This window comes from Papilio xuthus, unplaced genomic scaffold (genome assembly GCF_000836235.2).
Source record: "Papilio xuthus unplaced genomic scaffold, Pxut_1.1 DF827461.1, whole genome shotgun sequence".
In the NCBI taxonomy this organism is placed as follows: domain Eukaryota; kingdom Metazoa; phylum Arthropoda; class Insecta; order Lepidoptera; family Papilionidae; genus Papilio; species Papilio xuthus.
Genome location: NW_013531188.1, coordinates 1,320,053 through 1,338,226, shown reverse-complemented (window position 1 = coordinate 1,338,226; position 18,174 = coordinate 1,320,053). Strand labels below are relative to the sequence as shown.

The 18,174-nt window shown below is 38.1% G+C and overlaps 2 protein-coding genes and 1 long non-coding RNA gene across 3 annotated transcripts; 2 read left to right on the top strand and 1 right to left on the bottom strand.

Annotated features, from left to right (window-relative positions):
• On the top strand, positions 1-1,142 carry LOC106119267 (uncharacterized). Its single transcript, XM_013314183.1, has 2 exons — positions 1-386; positions 861-1,142. Exons 1-2 carry the CDS (start codon positions 102-104, stop codon positions 1,140-1,142), a joined length of 567 nt encoding a protein of 188 aa, XP_013169637.1. The 5' UTR covers positions 1-101.
• A 598-nt stretch (positions 1,143-1,740) lies between these two features.
• LOC106119483 (uncharacterized) lies at positions 1,741-3,500 on the top strand. The gene is made up of 2 exons (XM_013314507.1): positions 1,741-2,297; positions 2,781-3,500. Exons 1-2 carry the CDS (start codon positions 1,866-1,868, stop codon positions 3,294-3,296), a joined length of 948 nt encoding a protein of 315 aa, XP_013169961.1. The 5' UTR covers positions 1,741-1,865; the 3' UTR covers positions 3,297-3,500.
• Positions 3,501-12,055: 8,555 nt separating this feature from the next.
• On the bottom strand, positions 12,056-14,602 carry LOC106119379 (uncharacterized). Its single transcript, XR_001227961.1, has 3 exons — positions 14,447-14,602; positions 12,554-12,717; positions 12,056-12,098 (listed from the first exon to the last, which is right to left on the bottom strand). It is a non-coding gene; the product is annotated as an uncharacterized LOC106119379 (long non-coding RNA).
• Positions 14,603-18,174: the final 3,572 nt, after the last annotated feature.

Genomic DNA, 18,174 nt, shown 5'->3' with positions numbered 1-18,174 from the left:
TTTACTCTCAGGATTTGATCGGTGTGAACTATTCCTTTGACGTTGACTTCGAAAGGATCTTTAATAAGAAATTCTGTAATATACATGATAATTGGAATCTAATGGAATACGCTGATTTGAGTATCTCTTCACCAGATAATTATCAGAAAGGTATTAGATCGAGGAAAGAAAGTTGTACCACATCTTTTCCTATTGTGTTATTCGATAGTAGCGTATTGGAATTTAACGTATATCTTGATGTTGCTGAAGAAAGTGGATTAAAAATTAATGTTTTTGATGATAATGGTAAATCAGAAGTATCTTATTGGTATAATAAAAGCAATAACAATTACAAACGTGGATGGAGTACAATTTCTATTGCCATAAATACAAATTTAACAGGATATGTAAGTATAGCAAATATATTAATTATTTGTACTAGAAAATATAACAGTGGTAGAGCCCATTTTAACATCTCACGAATTGGACGATTCGTCCGGTGAAATACCATGACCACAAAGAAGACAGGCGTGAAGTGGAAGCAAATCCGCGTCTTGTCTAAAGAGAAGTCCCAGAAGCCTAATTTTAGTCCTTATTCCCTTCCCAACCTTTTTCTTATAAGGAAAAGATGAGAAGTGGAAGTGGATTTTCTGGATGACAGGATGCATACAAGGGCAAAATGTACTCTTTCTTTGCATCCCTTTCTTCATTGATTAAAGGTAGGCAAAGCATATGCAAATGCGTATGTATATGGGCAATGGTCGCTTCGCTATTTCAGCGATTTCAGGTGGCCGCCCCCTTATTTGCCACATTATGATATAAAAAAAAAACTTTCTTTCTTTTGTATTATCTAATTTTCTTTCTTTTCTTTTGTATTACAGATTAATCTTATTGGCTACAGCCAGGACCATGAAATTGTGATTGTGGATTCTTTCCAATACATTACAAAGCCTAATGTAAATAGCCGAATAAAAGACGATATTTTAAGTGATAAGATTTATGAAACAGATGGTTTACTGGAAAATATCCATGAAGAAATAGATTTGTTATTTGATCATGAAGGCAGTGGTGATGAAGGTTCTGGTGAAGAATACGATTTACATCTAGGAGAATTTGAAGATGATGATCTTGATGAAAAGGGCGTAACTAAAATAGAAGAATGACGTAAACTATCCAATGAAAGGATTTATTTTTAAAATGACTGAACTGAGAAAAGACTTTTTGAAAGATACAATAACGAAGTAAATTTTTGAACAATAAATGCCTTAAAAAGTTGCAGTATTTTTTATCGTTATTTTCGTGGCCAGTGTTAACAATTGTAAATTAGAAGTTTTTAGATTTGATTTTGAATTTTATATTTAAATGGTTGCTAATTATAATCTTACCTATATTTAAATGCAAATGCTTAGGCGGATGAGTGTTTGTTTGAAGGTATCTCTAAAAGGGTTGTACGGATCTCGATGACATTTGCCATAGATCTAGAACATGGTCTGGAAGAACACATAGGTTACTTATTAAGTTTGTTTTTGATACCGCACGGACGGAGTCGCGTGCGACAGCTAGTTGAATATAAGTTTATCGTCTTTGTGTAACCGTGTGCACAAGCTATATCTTTGACATTCATCATTCATATCGATTCAAATATTACACAAAAAATGCATCAATTGTGGTTGTCACACTGATATTGATATCTCAGATCTTGTTACATTTACTGATTAGATTTAAACTTGCATTATAATTAAACAAAGACCCACAAAGTCTAGATACAATTTTATTATAGTCATAAATATGCATTACACATATTTCTAATCTTGCAGTAATATATTTTGTGTTGCAAAGGATTGTCATTTGTACCACGTCTTAGTTACATTTGAGAACATGAGGAAATGTTACATTTATTTGCGTTGACGACAATAATCTCATCAGTGGTATCACAAGAAATTTTAGGTGTCAATTATACCTTTGACGATGATTTTAATTATTATTTCGATAATAAATCATGTCACGGTGATAGAAAATGGCATTTGATAGAATATCAAACATTAAATATATTCACTGGAAACATACAAAGTAACAATGGAATTATCGCGAAGAATAATAGCTGTGTGTCATCTTTTCCAATTGTTTTCTTTTTAAATAGTGTTGTAGAAGTAAATGTTTATGTTCGATTAAGTCTATTAATGAGTGGCTTAAGTGTGATAGTTTATGATGAATTGGATACTCCTGTCGTTATCCATGGATATAATAAATCCAGTGAAAACTACACTCCAGGATGGAACACGATGTATATTGCAATCAACAGAAACATCAATGGATATGTAAGATTGAATTGCTTATTGCTATTTTGTAATCCACAGATTATCATCATCATCAGCTCACTATACGTCCCCATCGAGGGGCTCGGAGCGTACCCTAAGTTAAGGGTGATTAGGCCATAGTCAACCACGCTGGCCAAGTGCGGGTTGGTTGACTTCACACATATCTTTGAATTTCTTCTCAGATATGTACAGGTTGCATCACGATGTTTTCCTTCACCGTAAGAACGTCGGATAAATATACATATGTATATCGGAAATCGAAAAACACATTGGTACATGGCGGGATTCGAACCCAGGACCTGCAGATTGCAAGTCAAGTGCTTGACCACTGAGCCACCGACGCTCATCGCCACATGTATATGTATGTTCAATTAAAATTAGTTTAACCTTGAACATTACTGAAAAGAAATGGAACTGTGGTAATTCCCATTTTTTAAGAAAAAATTTTAGCTCTGTGTAACCAAAAATTTTTAATTCTTTCAGATAAATCTTCAAGGACGTATTACAGACAATGAAATTATTATAATTGATTCATTCAACCATGTTGTTAAAACTGAACATCATGAAGAAGTTCAATGGAAGAGTACAATTGACAAATCTGAATCTCTACTTTTAGAAAATTTACAATTACCAAGAGATATTATAGATGATTATTGGATAGATGGATCAAATGACGATATAAATAATGAAAATGGATCTGGAGACAATGAGGGATCAGGAGATAATATTGACGATGTAAATTCTACAACACCTTCCGATATCACCGATGTCCCAGATACACCAGCTTTTCAATTCTGGAATCTTTGGACGATTATATTAGTTGCTGTGGGTTCATTAATCTTAGTTACAATTTTGATCGTAATTGCTTATTTTATTGGTAAAAGGCGAGGTGAAGATGATAATACTGCTATGATAGAAAGCTTGGAACCACAAAGTAGGTTAAGAATACCTCGTATTAATAGCATTTATCCGGGTTTTCGGCTGAATAGGTTTAGATAAATGACGATCGATAGCAACTGCATATTTTTTTTGTTTATTATGATTGAATATGGGTCTGTAAAGAAGAGTATGCAGTTATCCATGACACTCACATGGTGGCAAACGACAAGGAAACGTCCCTCTTGATAATTATTAACTATATTAACCTAATTTTAGAGTCTTATACATTTATTTATCATATTTTTAATAAAGAACATTTTATATCCAAAAAAAAATACAAAACATATTATATTAAAAATAGAACACCACCGGCTGCGGAATCCCATGACTCAAACAACCAGTGGTCAGGGCTGCAGAGATAGGAAACTTCTCACGATGCGTGCGGTTTCTAGAATAACTGCCTTTTGTATCGGGCCCTTAATCCAACTGTTTAGCGAGAGCTTCTTGAGATGTTGGTCGAAACTCTTCGCTATCAGTCCATTCACCGATACGATTATCGGTATAATGGTAGTCGATTTCATACGCCACATGGCGGTAACCTCGTGAGCTAAATCTAGGTATTTTAACAATTTTTCCTTTTCATTATTGTTATCATTATCAATTACAATACTTATGCTGTGTTCAATTTTAAAGTAGAAATTATTATTTTTTATCGAAATCAGTGATTTTTTATTTTTATATTTGAAAAATAACAATGAATGCAAATATTACTTAATACTCAATGGATGTACATAATTCAAAACGATAGGCGGAGATTACGGATATCGTTGTAGGTTTAGGGACCGGGTTTTTTTTTTGTTAACGCGGGGAATGCGTTTATGCACTTCGCCGTCCGTGCTGCGGGGGCAGCAGGGACGGTTTCGTGTGGGACTCCCGGCCTAGGAACAAGACCGGCCTACCCACTAAACCCCGCGGTGTTCTCCTACGCCCAACCGGACCGTGGCATCTACGTTAGTTTATCCACGGCCTTTAGGGACCGGGTTGGACGTCTCTCGATTCTTCTATTAAACATTCTGTAACTACTCAATTTCTACGAATACGTCGTGCGGCAATTGTTTGGAAATATATCATTTTTTATATGTTCTTTGTTTTTCTTATTTCTTACTTATATTGTAAATGTGAATGTTTAGGCGCATTTTTTACCTAGGTATCTACAGAACGGCTCATCGAGTGTCGCTTAATTTGGCATAGATGTAAAGCATAGTCTGGAATTACACATAGGCTACGATTTAATTTTTTTTTAATTCCGCGCGGACGGAATAGAGGAAAAAGCTATTTTAATCATAAATATTTATTGCACAGTAGTCAATTTACGACTCTGGTTTAACACGACACTTGATATCTCTTTGATGATACGGTATACTAGCGGTCGCCTGCGACTTGTCAGCGCAGAATTATAAAAAATGCCTATAATGTCCATAAATAAGGGCTACCTCTCCTTCACAATCGGCCCTCCTTTTTCTGATATAACCTAGAACAAACGCGGCTTTTCGGACAGACAGAAAGACACTCAAAAACAATTATACATTGATTTTTCGTTATCAAATACAAAGTGTATGAAGTATGATTTTTTGTATTACATACAGACACCCCAATTTTATTATTAATTTAGATAAATTTGAACAAAGCCAAAGTAAATCGATGGATTATAAAGGATTAGTATTTATCGATTGATAAGACGATACTGGACGTGACCGTTTAAGTCAATTACTTATTTTATCGTCGATACAAAGAACAAAGGTAAAATCGAAAAAATAAATTTAAAACAACAGCAATAGCTTCTATAAAGGTGAATATACACTATATATCCTTCTTGCGAATAGAGAATAGTAGAAGCATAGTTTCCAAAGCACGTCTAGTTCGGTACCCTAGAACATATCATAAAGAGGCTCGTTGTTCTGTCACAAGTAAATACTCCAGTCTATGCTCATCTTAAGGATTAGAATTATAGAGGAGTACAAAAAAAACTTCGCACACTCATCAGACGAAACGCGGAATTGTTTCCACTTAACGCCTGTCTTCTTTGTGGTATTACACCGGGCCAGCCGGGCCAATTCGTGCCAAGATGTTAAAGCGGGCTCTACCAATAAGGTAGATTGACTCCATCACACTATGATAAGGTATAAATGTAGACAACTTTTCATAATCAAAGTCACCGTGTTAGGACTACGGGAGTCAGTCAATAGGTCAAATATACCAGCTCATTAACCTCCATATTGTTCTAGAATAATCACTTCCTTTGTTAACGATAAGATAATCAGTATAACTGTTGACGATAGAATTTAAAAGCCTTCTCAAAATATTTTGTAATTTAACTGAACTAAATTGTAGCACTGTATTTTGTTTATTTTCTTTGTATTAATGTTTATTATGTTATATTCTACATCATTTCAATAACTACTATTTGTTATCTGTAAACTACTAACTTATACCAAGGTAGATGTAAATATAGTTGGTAGTTTTTGAATATTAAAAATAAAGTGAATTTGGAGGGTGGTCGGCTCTGGGCAGTCGAATGTCGTCCGTCGAACGTACAGTGCGCACCCATATTGAAAATACTGTGTTTCATTTTGCTGCATCGCCGCCATCCTTTATAATTTTGGTCACTTCGAGCCGCATCTTGAACTGGTTGCATCCCGTGGAGCTTATTGTTTATTAATTTCGCGTGGATTAAACGGTAAACGATGCCAACGACACGGCGACAGCAGCAGGCGTCTGCTTCGGACCCTGCCCCGGAAGCAGCACATCAGCCACCTCGTGGAGCCGATGATATTATTTCGCGAGGAACCCAGGCTGCCAAGGAGGAGACACCGAAGGGACCACCCAGCGCAAACACGTTCACATCGGCAACGGCGAAGAGATCGTGTGCGTCTTCGTCTATCGCTAGACGGAAGCAATTGGAGCTGAAAGCTGAACAGGCGAAGGCCGAGATACGTATGCAGCTTATAAACAAGCAGCTGGAGGCAGATCTAGCACAATTGGAAGAGGAGGAGGTGGCCGATGACGTCACCGAAAGTCGGTTTGTTGCAGACGAGCGTACGAGAGAAAGTGTAAGGGAATGGTTGGACCATAGCCAAGGTGAACCTTGTGCAGCCTTCGAGCCACGGGCTCGGAACCATCCGACGTTCCTGACCACCGAGCAGCTTCCACAGGAGGCTACATCTGACGTCCAACAACTGGCACATGTACTGAAGGAGATGATGACCCAAAGCAGTTCACAGCGAGAGGACAGGCTCCTGAGTCGCCTCGCCACACCACGAGATCTTCCCGAATTCCACGGTGACTATATTGAGTGGCTTCACTTCAAAAACGCTTACGAGGAGTCCACAAAAATATGTAAGTTCAGTAACAGTGAAAACCTGTGGCGGCTGAGAAGATCGCTTCGCGGCGCAGCCAGGGAGGCGGTAGCAGACCTGCTCATCGGCAACACGGTGCCCTCGCAGGTGATGGACACGCTGGAACTGAGGTTTGGACGCTCTGATTTTATTGTACACACAATCACAACACGGCTAAAGAAGCTACCACCATTACCCTTATTTTATCAAAGCAACTTAATAGAATTTTCAACTAAAATAATTAATTCTGTTGCTACATTAAATGCATTGAATAAAGAAGAATATTTAAGAAGTCCAGAATTAATAAATGCAGTTATATTAAAATTGCCCAGCACTTTGCTTAGTAAATGGACAGACTACGCTTACAGCAAACGCTTAGATAATTTACCTAAGCTTACTTTATTAGCTGAATTTCTAAAACAAGAATCGCAGATATTACTAAGCGTTGGAACTATTCCATTAGATAATTATAACAGTCAACAGATAGATACCAAGACACGAAAAAGACACAATGTATTTAACTTGAGTACTACAGACTATAACGCTAATGAGATATGCAAATTTTGTAATAAATCCGTACATAAATTAACGGATTGTCGAATATTTCGGCGTGCATTACGGCGAGACAGATGGAACTTTATAAAATCGCAAAGACTTTGCTTCGTTTGTTTACAACGACGGCACAGCGCCGCCTTGCAATGCAATGCACCGCCATGCGACGTCGATAACTGCGGACTTCCACACCATCGCTTATTACATTTTAATAAACCAGCTGTGCACGCGCCGGCCGACGCGCGAGCCGCCGCTCGCCCGCCTTCGCCCGCGCCGCCTAGTCAGCGCGCACCGCCCGCTCCGCCGGAGTTCCCGCCGGCGCAGTCGCCGTCGTCCGCCGCGGTGGACACGGTGGCCCACCTAGCTGCGGGATCCAGAGCAGCGCGCGACGAAGTGTTGTTAAAAGTGGTGAGAGTAAAATTACGCGGTCCGTCCGGTGTCGAACTTATAACGCATGCCTTACTGGACGATGGCGCCTCGGTGTCAGTGATAGACGCGAACCTAGCCGACCAGTTAGGCCTAGTGGCTAGCGAATCTAGTGCGGTAAGATTCGTCGACGCATTCGGTATAGAAGTGTATCAAGCGGACACGCCTAAGGTTACGGTAGACATTAGCAGTACAGATAGTAATCATTTTTATAATTGTAAAATTCAATTTCGTAAAGTTTCAAAGCTTAATTTACCTATGCAAAATTTGTCTGTTATAAATAACATTAATTGTAAACATTTAACAAGTATAAAGGACTATGTCTGTAAAGAAAATGTAATTCCGAAATTGTTAATAGGCGAAGATAATTATCATGTTATTGCACCATTACAAATAATATGTGGCAGCAAAAATGAACCTTATGCAACTCGATGCAAGTTAGGTTGGTCTATTCACGGCTACAGCGGTCGCACTCACACTCCCGCCTCTCGTAGTATCTTCTATCTCGCTCACTCCGACGGCGAGGTGCTTAACGATTTAATAACAAAATCTTTCGCTATAGATTCGATTGGAATATCGCCGTTACGCCGTGAGAATAAAGATCACATTCGTGCGGTTGATATTTTAGATAAATCTTTTCGTAAAGTAAATGAACAATACGAAGTTTGTTTACCATTTAAGAGTGACGAATTTATTTTGCCTGATTCCTACGATAATGCTTTGTCTCGAATGATTTTATTAAACAAAAAGTTTAACAACAATAGGGATTATGCTAACAGGTACAGCAGAGAGATTAAAAAATTGTTCGACGAAGGTTATGCGAGGGAAATTAAAGGCAGCGAGCAGTCATCTGGTAATGTCTGGTATTTACCACACTTTGGTGTACAGAATCCTAATAAGCCTGGGAAGTTGCGATTAGTGTTCGACGCAGCAGCTAAGGTCAGTGGTTTATGTCTTAATGATTTTTTGTTAACAGGTCCCGACTTATATAATTCTTTGTTTGGAATAATGTTGCGGTTCCGCACACATCCAGTGGTTATCATCGGCGACATAAAGGATATGTTTTTACGGATAAAGATTAGTCCTGATAATCAACATGTCTTTCATTGTTTACATTCAACGACTTCTATAGGTGAGGCAATTGAATTAATAAAAGATATTACTGAAATTCACGGACACGCCGGCTTCAACATTCGCAGTTGGACGAGCAACAGTAAACAGGTAATAGATTGTTTACCCAATGAGGCATTAGCTAACAGTGCGATTCAACTTAAAGACGGCGCCACAGATGTAGTCGAGCGCACATTAGGATTGATGTGGCATCCCTCAGATGACACATTTTTATTTAATATTTCATTTAACCGCTTATCGGATAATGTACTTAATGGTAGTGAACCACCAACTAAAGCTAAGATGTTAAGTTTAATTATGTCTGTATATGACATGCAAGGATTTATAACGCCTATAACAATAAAGGGTAAAATAATTTTACAAAATGTACATAGGAGTGGAGTAGGCTGGAATTGCCCTATCCACATAAAAGATTATGAATGTTTTTTAAAATGGCTTAACGATTTAAAATTATTAGCACAACTTCGTATCCCGCGTTGGTACAACAACACAGGTACGTGGTCTGATTGTTATCCCCAAACAGAATCAGGTGATCCTGATCGAATAATCAACACCGAGATGCATATATTTTGCGATGCCTCATTGAAGGCATATGCAGCTGTTGTTTATTGGCGATTTATTCGCACGGATGGTAAGGTGTCTGTTTGTTTTGTTACTAGCAAAAGTCGAGTGAGCCCGTTACGACCGGTGTCCGTACCCCGGTTGGAACTCCAAGCAGCACTGCTAGCTGCACGTTTGGCGAGCACGGTCCGGACGGAGCACACCGAAATCACACCGACTAGACGGTATTTTTGGACAGATTCTAAAACTGTCCTGCAATGGATCAGAAGCGATCCACGTACGTTCAAACCGTACGTTGCCCACAGGTTGGGCGAGATAGACGAGCTGACACGAGTCATTGAGTGGAGGTACGTACCAACAGGTTTGAACGTAGCAGACGTTGCCACGCGTGAGGACGCGCCACCGCTCACTATTGACAACCAGTGGTTCCAGGGACCAGCATACCTCCGACTTCCCGAGGTGAGTTGGCCCGCAGACCTATGCAGCTCAGAAGAAATATCCGACGAGGTAGCTTGCGAGCAACGTAGTGTTAACACTATCAGTGCTAGCGCTCCAACTAACCTCGCTTCGTGTTTACCAGATGAAGAAAGGTTCTCATCCTGGAAACGATTGCTCCGCTCGACAGCCCGAGTACTTATGTTTGTAGATAGATGCCGCAGAAGAAAGGTAACTTTTAATGTAGATCTTATGTCAAGGGCAGAAGAACTATTATTAAAAAAAATCCAGTCAGATAGCTTTTCTTTGGAAATTGATTCTTTCAAGCAAAAGAAAAGTGTATCTAAGAATAGTCGCTTACTTAAATTAACTCCGTATTTGGATGAACGGCACATTTTACGTGTAGGAGGTCGAGTTGACAAGGCAGACGGGGTAAGTTACAACGCATGTAGACCAGTCATAGTTGATGGTCGTCACAAGATTACCCAACTGATCGTCGAGGATTATCATCGACGAGCCCTGCATGGGGCGAACGAGATGGTGGTTAACGAAATCCGCCAGAAGTATTGGGTAATAAGGCTACGCCCCACAGTCCGCGGAGTCGCGGCACGTTGTCTGTTCTGCCGGCACAGACGAGCAGCGCCACATGCGCAGCGCATGGCAGACCTACCACAGGTACGTCTCCAGCACCACAGGCGTCCATTTTCCTCAGCGGGCGTTGGCTTTTTCGGACCGATGGAGATCACCTCAGGTAGAAAACGAGTTAAACAGTATGGTGTCTTATTTACTTGTCTAACTATCAGAGCCGTGCACATAGAATTATCCGATAGCTTGTCAACCGATGCGACCATAATGGCCCTACGGCGGATGATTGCACGTAGAGGTACCCCTGAGATCTTGTACTCTGATAATGGAACGAACTTTAGAGGTGCAGATGCCGAGCTTAAGCGCAGTCTCCAGGAGCTGAATTTTGATCGTCTTCAGGACGACGGTTTGGTAAGAGGTATAGAATGGCGTTTTATTCCTCCAGGTGCTCCGGAAATGGGTGGCGCGTGGGAGCGATTGGTTCGCTCTGTCAAAACGGCATTGAAGGTTGTACTTAAGGAACGAGCACCCCATTTCGACACTTTGCCTACTCTGATGTGCGAAGTGGAAGCTTTAATCAATAGCCGACCCATAACTCATGTTTCCACAGATCCTAATTACCCAGAAGCTTTAACTCCTAACCATTTTCTAATAGGTACATCGTCGAGTGGAACTCCTTACGGTAAGTACGATAACGGTGACCTTTGTAATTTAGGCAAGCGTTGGCGAGTAGCACAGAGACTTACAGATATGTTTTGGAGTCGTTGGTTAAAAGAATATCTCCCAACATTATTACCTAGGCAAAAATGGAATAGCGAGGCAAAAGCATTATCAGTAGGTGATTATGTATTGATAGTCGATCCTCAATTAGAACGCGGGTCGTGGAGGCATGGCGTAGTGAGTGCGGCCCATGCCGGCGAGGACGGCAGAGTGCGTTGCGTTGATGTGCGAACGCGCACGGGCGTGTTAAAGCGTCCAGTTACTAGAGTAGCATTGCTTGATGTATAGGTATGGAGTGCTGAGGAGTCAGCACTAGGGGGCGGTGTTGACGATAGAATTTAAAAGCCTTCTCAAAATATTTTGTAATTTAACTGAACTAAATTGTAGCACTGTATTTTGTTTATTTTCTTTGTATTAATGTTTATTATGTTATATTCTACATCATTTCAATAACTACTATTTGTTATCTGTAAACTACTAACTTATACCAAGGTAGATGTAAATATAGTTGGTAGTTTTTGAATATTAAAAATAAAGTGAATTTGGAGGGTGGTCGGCTCTGGGCAGTCGAATGTCGTCCGTCGAACGTACAGTGCGCACCCATATTGAAAATACTGTGTTTCATTTTGCTGCATCGCCGCCATCCTTTATAATAACGTATTTTAAAAGTACTTATGTGGTCACAAAGCGAATTTTTATTATTACAGACAAATTAAAAATGTTCAAAGGAAGTATTCTGCAGGATAATTGGTCTTGAAGGCAAAGAAAAAAAAATAATTAATGTCTCACCATTAAAACACTTCAACGGTCCTTACCGCGACCACTTAAAGCGCTTTGTTAGCTATAAGCAGGAACGAGCATTGTTTGCGCTTTCAAAATATAAATGTGTCGTGTACCATATTATAAAAGTTTTTCAAGGTCATAGCTACACCGGTGACCTACATATAAGAGGTGACAATTAAACTAAAATACACAATCTAGTTTATTAATATCTATAAGAAGAAGATAGATAAAATTAGGCCTCCGTAACGAAGAGAGAGTGCAAGACGCAACGCGATATTGCTTCCACTTGAAACTTGTCTTCTATGTGGCCATTCATGGTTTAACCGGCCCATTCCTGCAACAGACATTGTTTTTACTGGCGTCTACCACTGTTATGATTCAGTCCTACAGCCACAATGGAATGTTACAAACATGCCAACCCATATGCTCGTAAAAATATTCTCCTGTCAGTCAGGCTCTAAACACTATTCTCCTCTTCAATCTGGCGGGTAGTAAATAAGACAACGTTCCTGTAATATTTTAATAGACTTCAAAGTTTGAAAGATCATTAGCAATTCTTAAAGAACACTTACGAAGTAAAGAAATCACAACATTAAAATTTTTCTTTAGAGTTAAACTTCCCTAACTTTTTAATTATTTAGTTATGTCTTTGACTTCGATGTTTTTTCAAGTGCTTTAAAAATATCATTGAATAAATTAATTATGGATTTTAAATCGTATTACTATGGAGCTTAATTGTTAATTAGACTAATTTAAATATTTAATTTCCCTACAATATTTTCTTATTACCTTAACAGTGGTAGACGGCAGCAACATCTGACGCACGAATTGGCCGGCTCCAAGTCAAATACCACGATCACACAGAAAATAACGGTGAAGTGGTAGCAATTCTGCGTTTAGTCTGAGTAAGCGTGTCGGAGACCTAATTTTAGTCTCCTTTCCCTTCCGATCCGCTATGGAAAAGAGTGAGAAAAGGTTAATTTGACAGAAGAGAAGACGCATCCTTCGTCGATTAAATCACATTTATTTTTAAAAGTTTTGAAAGATAAACAATAGTCTATTTTTGTGCTTAAAGTTCTAAATCTACAAAGCCACAGTAATAAAAGTTGAAGTCTTTTAAAAAGTAATAAAATAAAACGATTGTAGCTCAGTTCGAATTTTACGTCTGCAAATGAAGTCTCAAAGTTTTCACAGTGGTAGAGCCCGCTTTAACATCTAAGCACGAATCGGCCCGGCTCGCCCGGTGAAATACCACGACCACACAGAAGACAGGCGTCAAGTGGAAGCAATTCCGCGTTTCGTCTAATGAGTGTGCGTCCCGGAGGCCAAAATTAGTCCTCTTTCCCTTCCTGTCATATTTCTTATAAGGAAAGGATGGGAAGTGAAAGCGGACTTTCCGGATGAGAGGATGCATGGAAAGGGAAAATATTTTCTTTCTGTGCATCCTCTCCTCCGTCGATTAAAGGTAGGCAACGCATATGCAATTGCGTATGTCTATGGGCAACGGTCACTTCGCTATTCTAGCGATTTCAGGTGGCCGTTCGCTCGTTTGCCACCTTGTGATATTAAAAAAAAAGCATCATTAGCTATTTCATCCGGACAATTAATGTATTCAAAAATAACGTTCTATTCGTTAAGCGTTCCTTAATATTGCCTGATAAAAATAACGCGAATACTAAAATCTAACTTAGTATTATATATGCGGAAGTTTATGTGTGTATCTCCGGAATGGCTCAACGGATGTTGATGAAATTTAGTCCAGATGTAGAACATAGCCTGGAAGAACACATAGGCTATGTATTTTTCTTTTAATTCCACACTAGGAGTTGGGCGACAGATATTAAGTAATAATTAAACTCTACATCCACTCTAGGATATATCATAGTATTTTTAACCCCTAGATCGAAACCCCCACTGATCGTGAATCACTAGGGGGTCGGAAAATAATTGTACAGTTGCGTGGTTATAGAAGAGTATTATGAAAAAGTAGCTTTTATATTCGTTTTATTTCTAATCAATTTATGTTCGTCAACAATAATTTTTGAATTTAACGATAATTATATTCTGATCGACTTTCTTAAGTGTTCCTAAAACAACTAACGTAATACTAAAATGTAGTTACGTCGCAAATGGCACATTATTCTATATTAAAACCTCACGGCCTACAATTAAGATAAGGAAGGGTAAAATCTGAGTCGTGTGATAGTATAAATAATTTTAGTTCAACAATCATCCTGGCAATAGGGAATAAGGGACAATCGTAACGTAAAAGGGACTATGGGTAAAGAACTAGCTATGCCCGCGACTTTGTTCACGTAAAAAACTGTCGTCTGCATATTTAATTATTTAGGCTATTTTACAAAACATTCACCTAAAACTTTCATATACATACCACACTAACTTTCATCCCCTATTCCCTATTATTGTTTTTTTAACTAATAATAAACATCTGTCTATCTGAACTTTCTAATTTCAGTTTTTAGAACAGTCGACTCCGTCCGCGGGGAATTAAGCAAAAAATTAGTAACCTATGTGCTCTTCCAGATGCTCTACATCTATAGCAAATTTCACCAATATCCGTTAAGCGATTCTGGAGATACCTTCTAACAAACATCAATCCATCCATACATCAAAACATTCGCATTTATATTATAATATTACTAAGATAAGAAGTAAAATTACCTACAGGTTTATTGGTGATAGAGTTTTGTAATCTCGGACTTATTAGTTCAAGTTAACTCAAGGTCAATTCCAAACCCCATGTTGTTAGACCCCTCGTATATCTACCTACGAAGAAGTCAGTGCGCTCCAGGGAATTGTTTATTTACGGCACGAAGGTAACCTGGTGAAAGTTAAAAGGTCATAAATATCGATGGAAAACAATCGTAAACTTTTTTATGATTCGAACCACACTTTTTATTTAACTCACATGTAAGAAAAAGAAAATATTTACAGAAAAGTCTCATATTAATAAGTTAAAAAATTATTCTTCTTCTTTTGATCGGAAGAAGTTTAATATTTGTTTATTAAATTGTGTTCAAAAACTACCACGAAAATTAGCTGTCGCCCTCCACTCGACGTAGCCTTTATGTTCAACCAGGCTATGTTCTACATCTATGCCAAATTTCAGCGAGACCTATGCAGCCGTTCTGGCGAAACCTTCCAAAGAAAATCCATCCATGAAAACTTTCGCATCGAAACATTTGCAATTTTATAATTTATTAGTAAGGTTTAAATTAACAATATTGTTTTCGTAATTGAAATCGTAACCTTACCTTTGACATGGGATAAGTAAATGACACCTCATTGTTCAATCAGAAGCTACAGGAGGTCTGACTAACAATGACATATCTGTATGACACATCGCAGTCAGAGAATTAAATTCCCTACCCACTTAGGATCGAATATCGTACAACAAACTGTCATCATAACAGCTATAATTTAGCAGGTATTTTATTATTTGTATAATTACCTGCAAACTATATCTGTGCAAATGGGTAGGATATATACGTCCTTGACTGTATATCTAATACTAATATTCGCCAACTTCAATTCAGTCGATACAGTTTTTAAAGATATCGTAATAATCGTAATAACCAACAACCTTGGAATTTCAAAACACCTTTTGTTTTGATCAATTTGCTACATATACAGGAAGTTCAAAAAATCTGTGTTCCATTGTGTTGCCAGTACGTCACACAGCTCGTTGAGCAGTTTTATGGCCACACCGACCTTCTGACATCAGTTAACAACGTATTACTCATAAGGAGCCAAATTAATTAATTGAATCATATATTCTAATACGGGAAACAATTAACATATTGCCTGTATGCTTTTTTCATATATGGATACATATTAAAACAAAATAAATAAAATTGCACTGTCTATTTGTAATGTTGAAAAAAATATTAGGCAAACATGACGTATTTATGTCCAGTGCAATCGATAGTAAAAAACAAGTACAATGAATGACAAGAAATTGCTAATTAACAAACGAAAGATCATAAGAAATTGTACAATACTAATCTAATAAAATCTCATAATTTATTGTTTAGTTGTTTTGACTTCAGCAAGTTAATATAACGTACATGCCAGTACCTGGCATTTATTTTGGCACATCGGTAACAAGAGTACTCTTGAATCATACGTGCCAACTCAAGCTTCGACTACTATTCATACATACAAACGTGCTCTATCCAGGTCACTTAGATAATAAAAGAGTACGTATATGTTTTAATACACAGAAATCAAGTAGTTTCCATTTTAATAGCGTCCTTTCAACGTTTTATTTAGGCCTAATGTGGGTGTTCGGGGTCGGTCGCATGAGTAGACTCCTTGGAGTATTCCAATATAGCAGACCAATTTATTAGATATTTAATAAAATCACGTACCCATTACGTGGAAACACGGAAGGTTATTCTTCAATCTATTTATAGATAAACGGGTAAGCAGAATCAAAAATTGTATTCAATCCTTAATAAAGACCTTAGTTGTTACTAATAGTATGAAGTCGCGGCAGCAGGGCCGACGTCAAGGCCGTGGAAAGTGAGGCGACCACTTGGCGCTGGGCTGAAAGGGGCACCACAAGTCCGCAAATGTCAATCCCTGTGAGATCTTGTAGTCAATAAAGGGTCATGATAAAAAAGAAAGATGCAAAATCTCTGCAAGGGCGCCAGTAGAGCTAAAACTGTTACCGCACGGACAATACTTAGTATTAAAAATAGTCAAAAGCTGGAAAAAAATTACAGTGGTAGAGCCCGCTTTAACATCTTCGCAAGAATTGGCCCCGCTCGCCCGGTGAAATACCACGACCACACAGAAGACAGGCGTCAAGTGGAAGCAATTCCGCGTTTCGTCTGATGAGTGTGCGTCCCGGAGGCCTAATGTAGTCCTCTTTCCCTTCCCACCCTTTTTCTTATCAGGAAAGAATAGGAAGTAGAAGTAGACTTTCCGGATGAGAGGATGCATGGGAAGGGAAAATATTTTCTTTCCGTGCATCCTCTCTTCGTCGATAAAAAAAGTATGTCTATGGGCAACGGTCACTTCGTTATTTCAGCGATTTCAGGTAGCCTCTCGCTTGTATGGCACCTTGTAATATAAAAAAAATCTTTTTAAGTTAGGAGATTAAATGTAAATATTAAATATATTACCAATAGTCATATTATAAATAAACAATAGTTAATAAACAGTTATTTATTCAATCCTTGTGTCCACATATACGGCGCGGCGTCGACCCATATTGGGGCACAAAATTTTATTGTCATCCCCACTGTTATTGTTCCCTTCCGTAAAGATATATTTATGTATTGCATTATGAGATACTTATCATATAATATGATGTACTTTATATAACTGTTATAGTTATTGTTATATGTGGCCCGTCTAATTGAATATGTTATTCTGTCTATTTCTAACAATGCTGACCTTACCGCGAACTGAACTGCAGTGACACGTATAGTTTTTGTTTTTCTTTGTTTTGTCGAAGAGAAGGAAAGAGACGACAATATGTATTACAGTCGAACTCTGCAGTACGACTCTTCTGATTAAATACAGTCGAACCTGGATAGGCGAGAAACCTCTACAAGTGAGAGAATATAGTAGGAGTAGGACATGTATATTGTAAATACGAATGTTTGGGTGAATGGATGTTGGCAGATATATACAGAACGGAACAACGGATCTCAATTAAATTTGACATAGATGTAGAACAAAGTCTGGAAGAACACATAGGCAACTGATAAAGTTTTTTTGTTTTAATTCGGTGACGACGAAGTCGCGTGCAACATCTAGTAGTTAAACATAATTCTGACTAGTCTTTTCGATCAGGGTGCTAGATCAAAGTTAAGCAAAAAGTTAAGATACTGTAATGTTTAAATACATAAATAATTAGTTTTATCTGTCTATGACGCAGAGTTGTCCTTAGTTTCAACATTTGTAACTGAACGGCCTTTTACAAATGCCTTAATGGTGTAAAGATGGGAAATCCCAAAAACATATCGACTCAAGGTTTTCTTGCAATGCGTATCCATTTCAAATGTTTCTGTTTTACTAACATTTGACGTAAATGAAGCCTACAAGGATTTATGCCATAAAATCCAACAAAACACATAAATTAATAATTAAAATAATCTACAGTCAGGGTCTTCTTAACCCTTATTTTATCGGATAATCACATGATGTTGTTTTCTAGCGTTGTTTACAATTCAAGGGAAAGTTAATTATGTTTATGCACCCAAAGAAGTACTATTTTTTCTAAGTTCACTAAAACAACACAATTTCACGGACAATTTTCTTTTTAAAAGTAAAAGATGCATTTTTGTTTGAAGGTATCTCCAGAACGGCTGCATGGATCTCGCTGAAATTGCCATAAATGTGAAATAAAGTCTGGAAGAAAACTTAGTCTGCTAATA

Excerpts from the sequence above, each read along its gene's own strand:
- LOC106119267 (XM_013314183.1), top strand. The coding sequence starts at position 102 with ATGGAATACGCTGATTTGAGTATCTCTTCACCAGATAATTATCAGAAA. Across the intron at positions 387-860 it reads ATACAAATTTAACAGGATAT|ATTAATCTTATTGGCTACAG; the intron begins GTAAGTATAGCA and ends TTTGTATTACAG.
- LOC106119483 (XM_013314507.1), top strand. The coding sequence starts at position 1,866 with ATGTTACATTTATTTGCGTTGACGACAATAATCTCATCAGTGGTATCA. Across the intron at positions 2,298-2,780 it reads ACAGAAACATCAATGGATAT|ATAAATCTTCAAGGACGTAT; the intron begins GTAAGATTGAAT and ends TAATTCTTTCAG.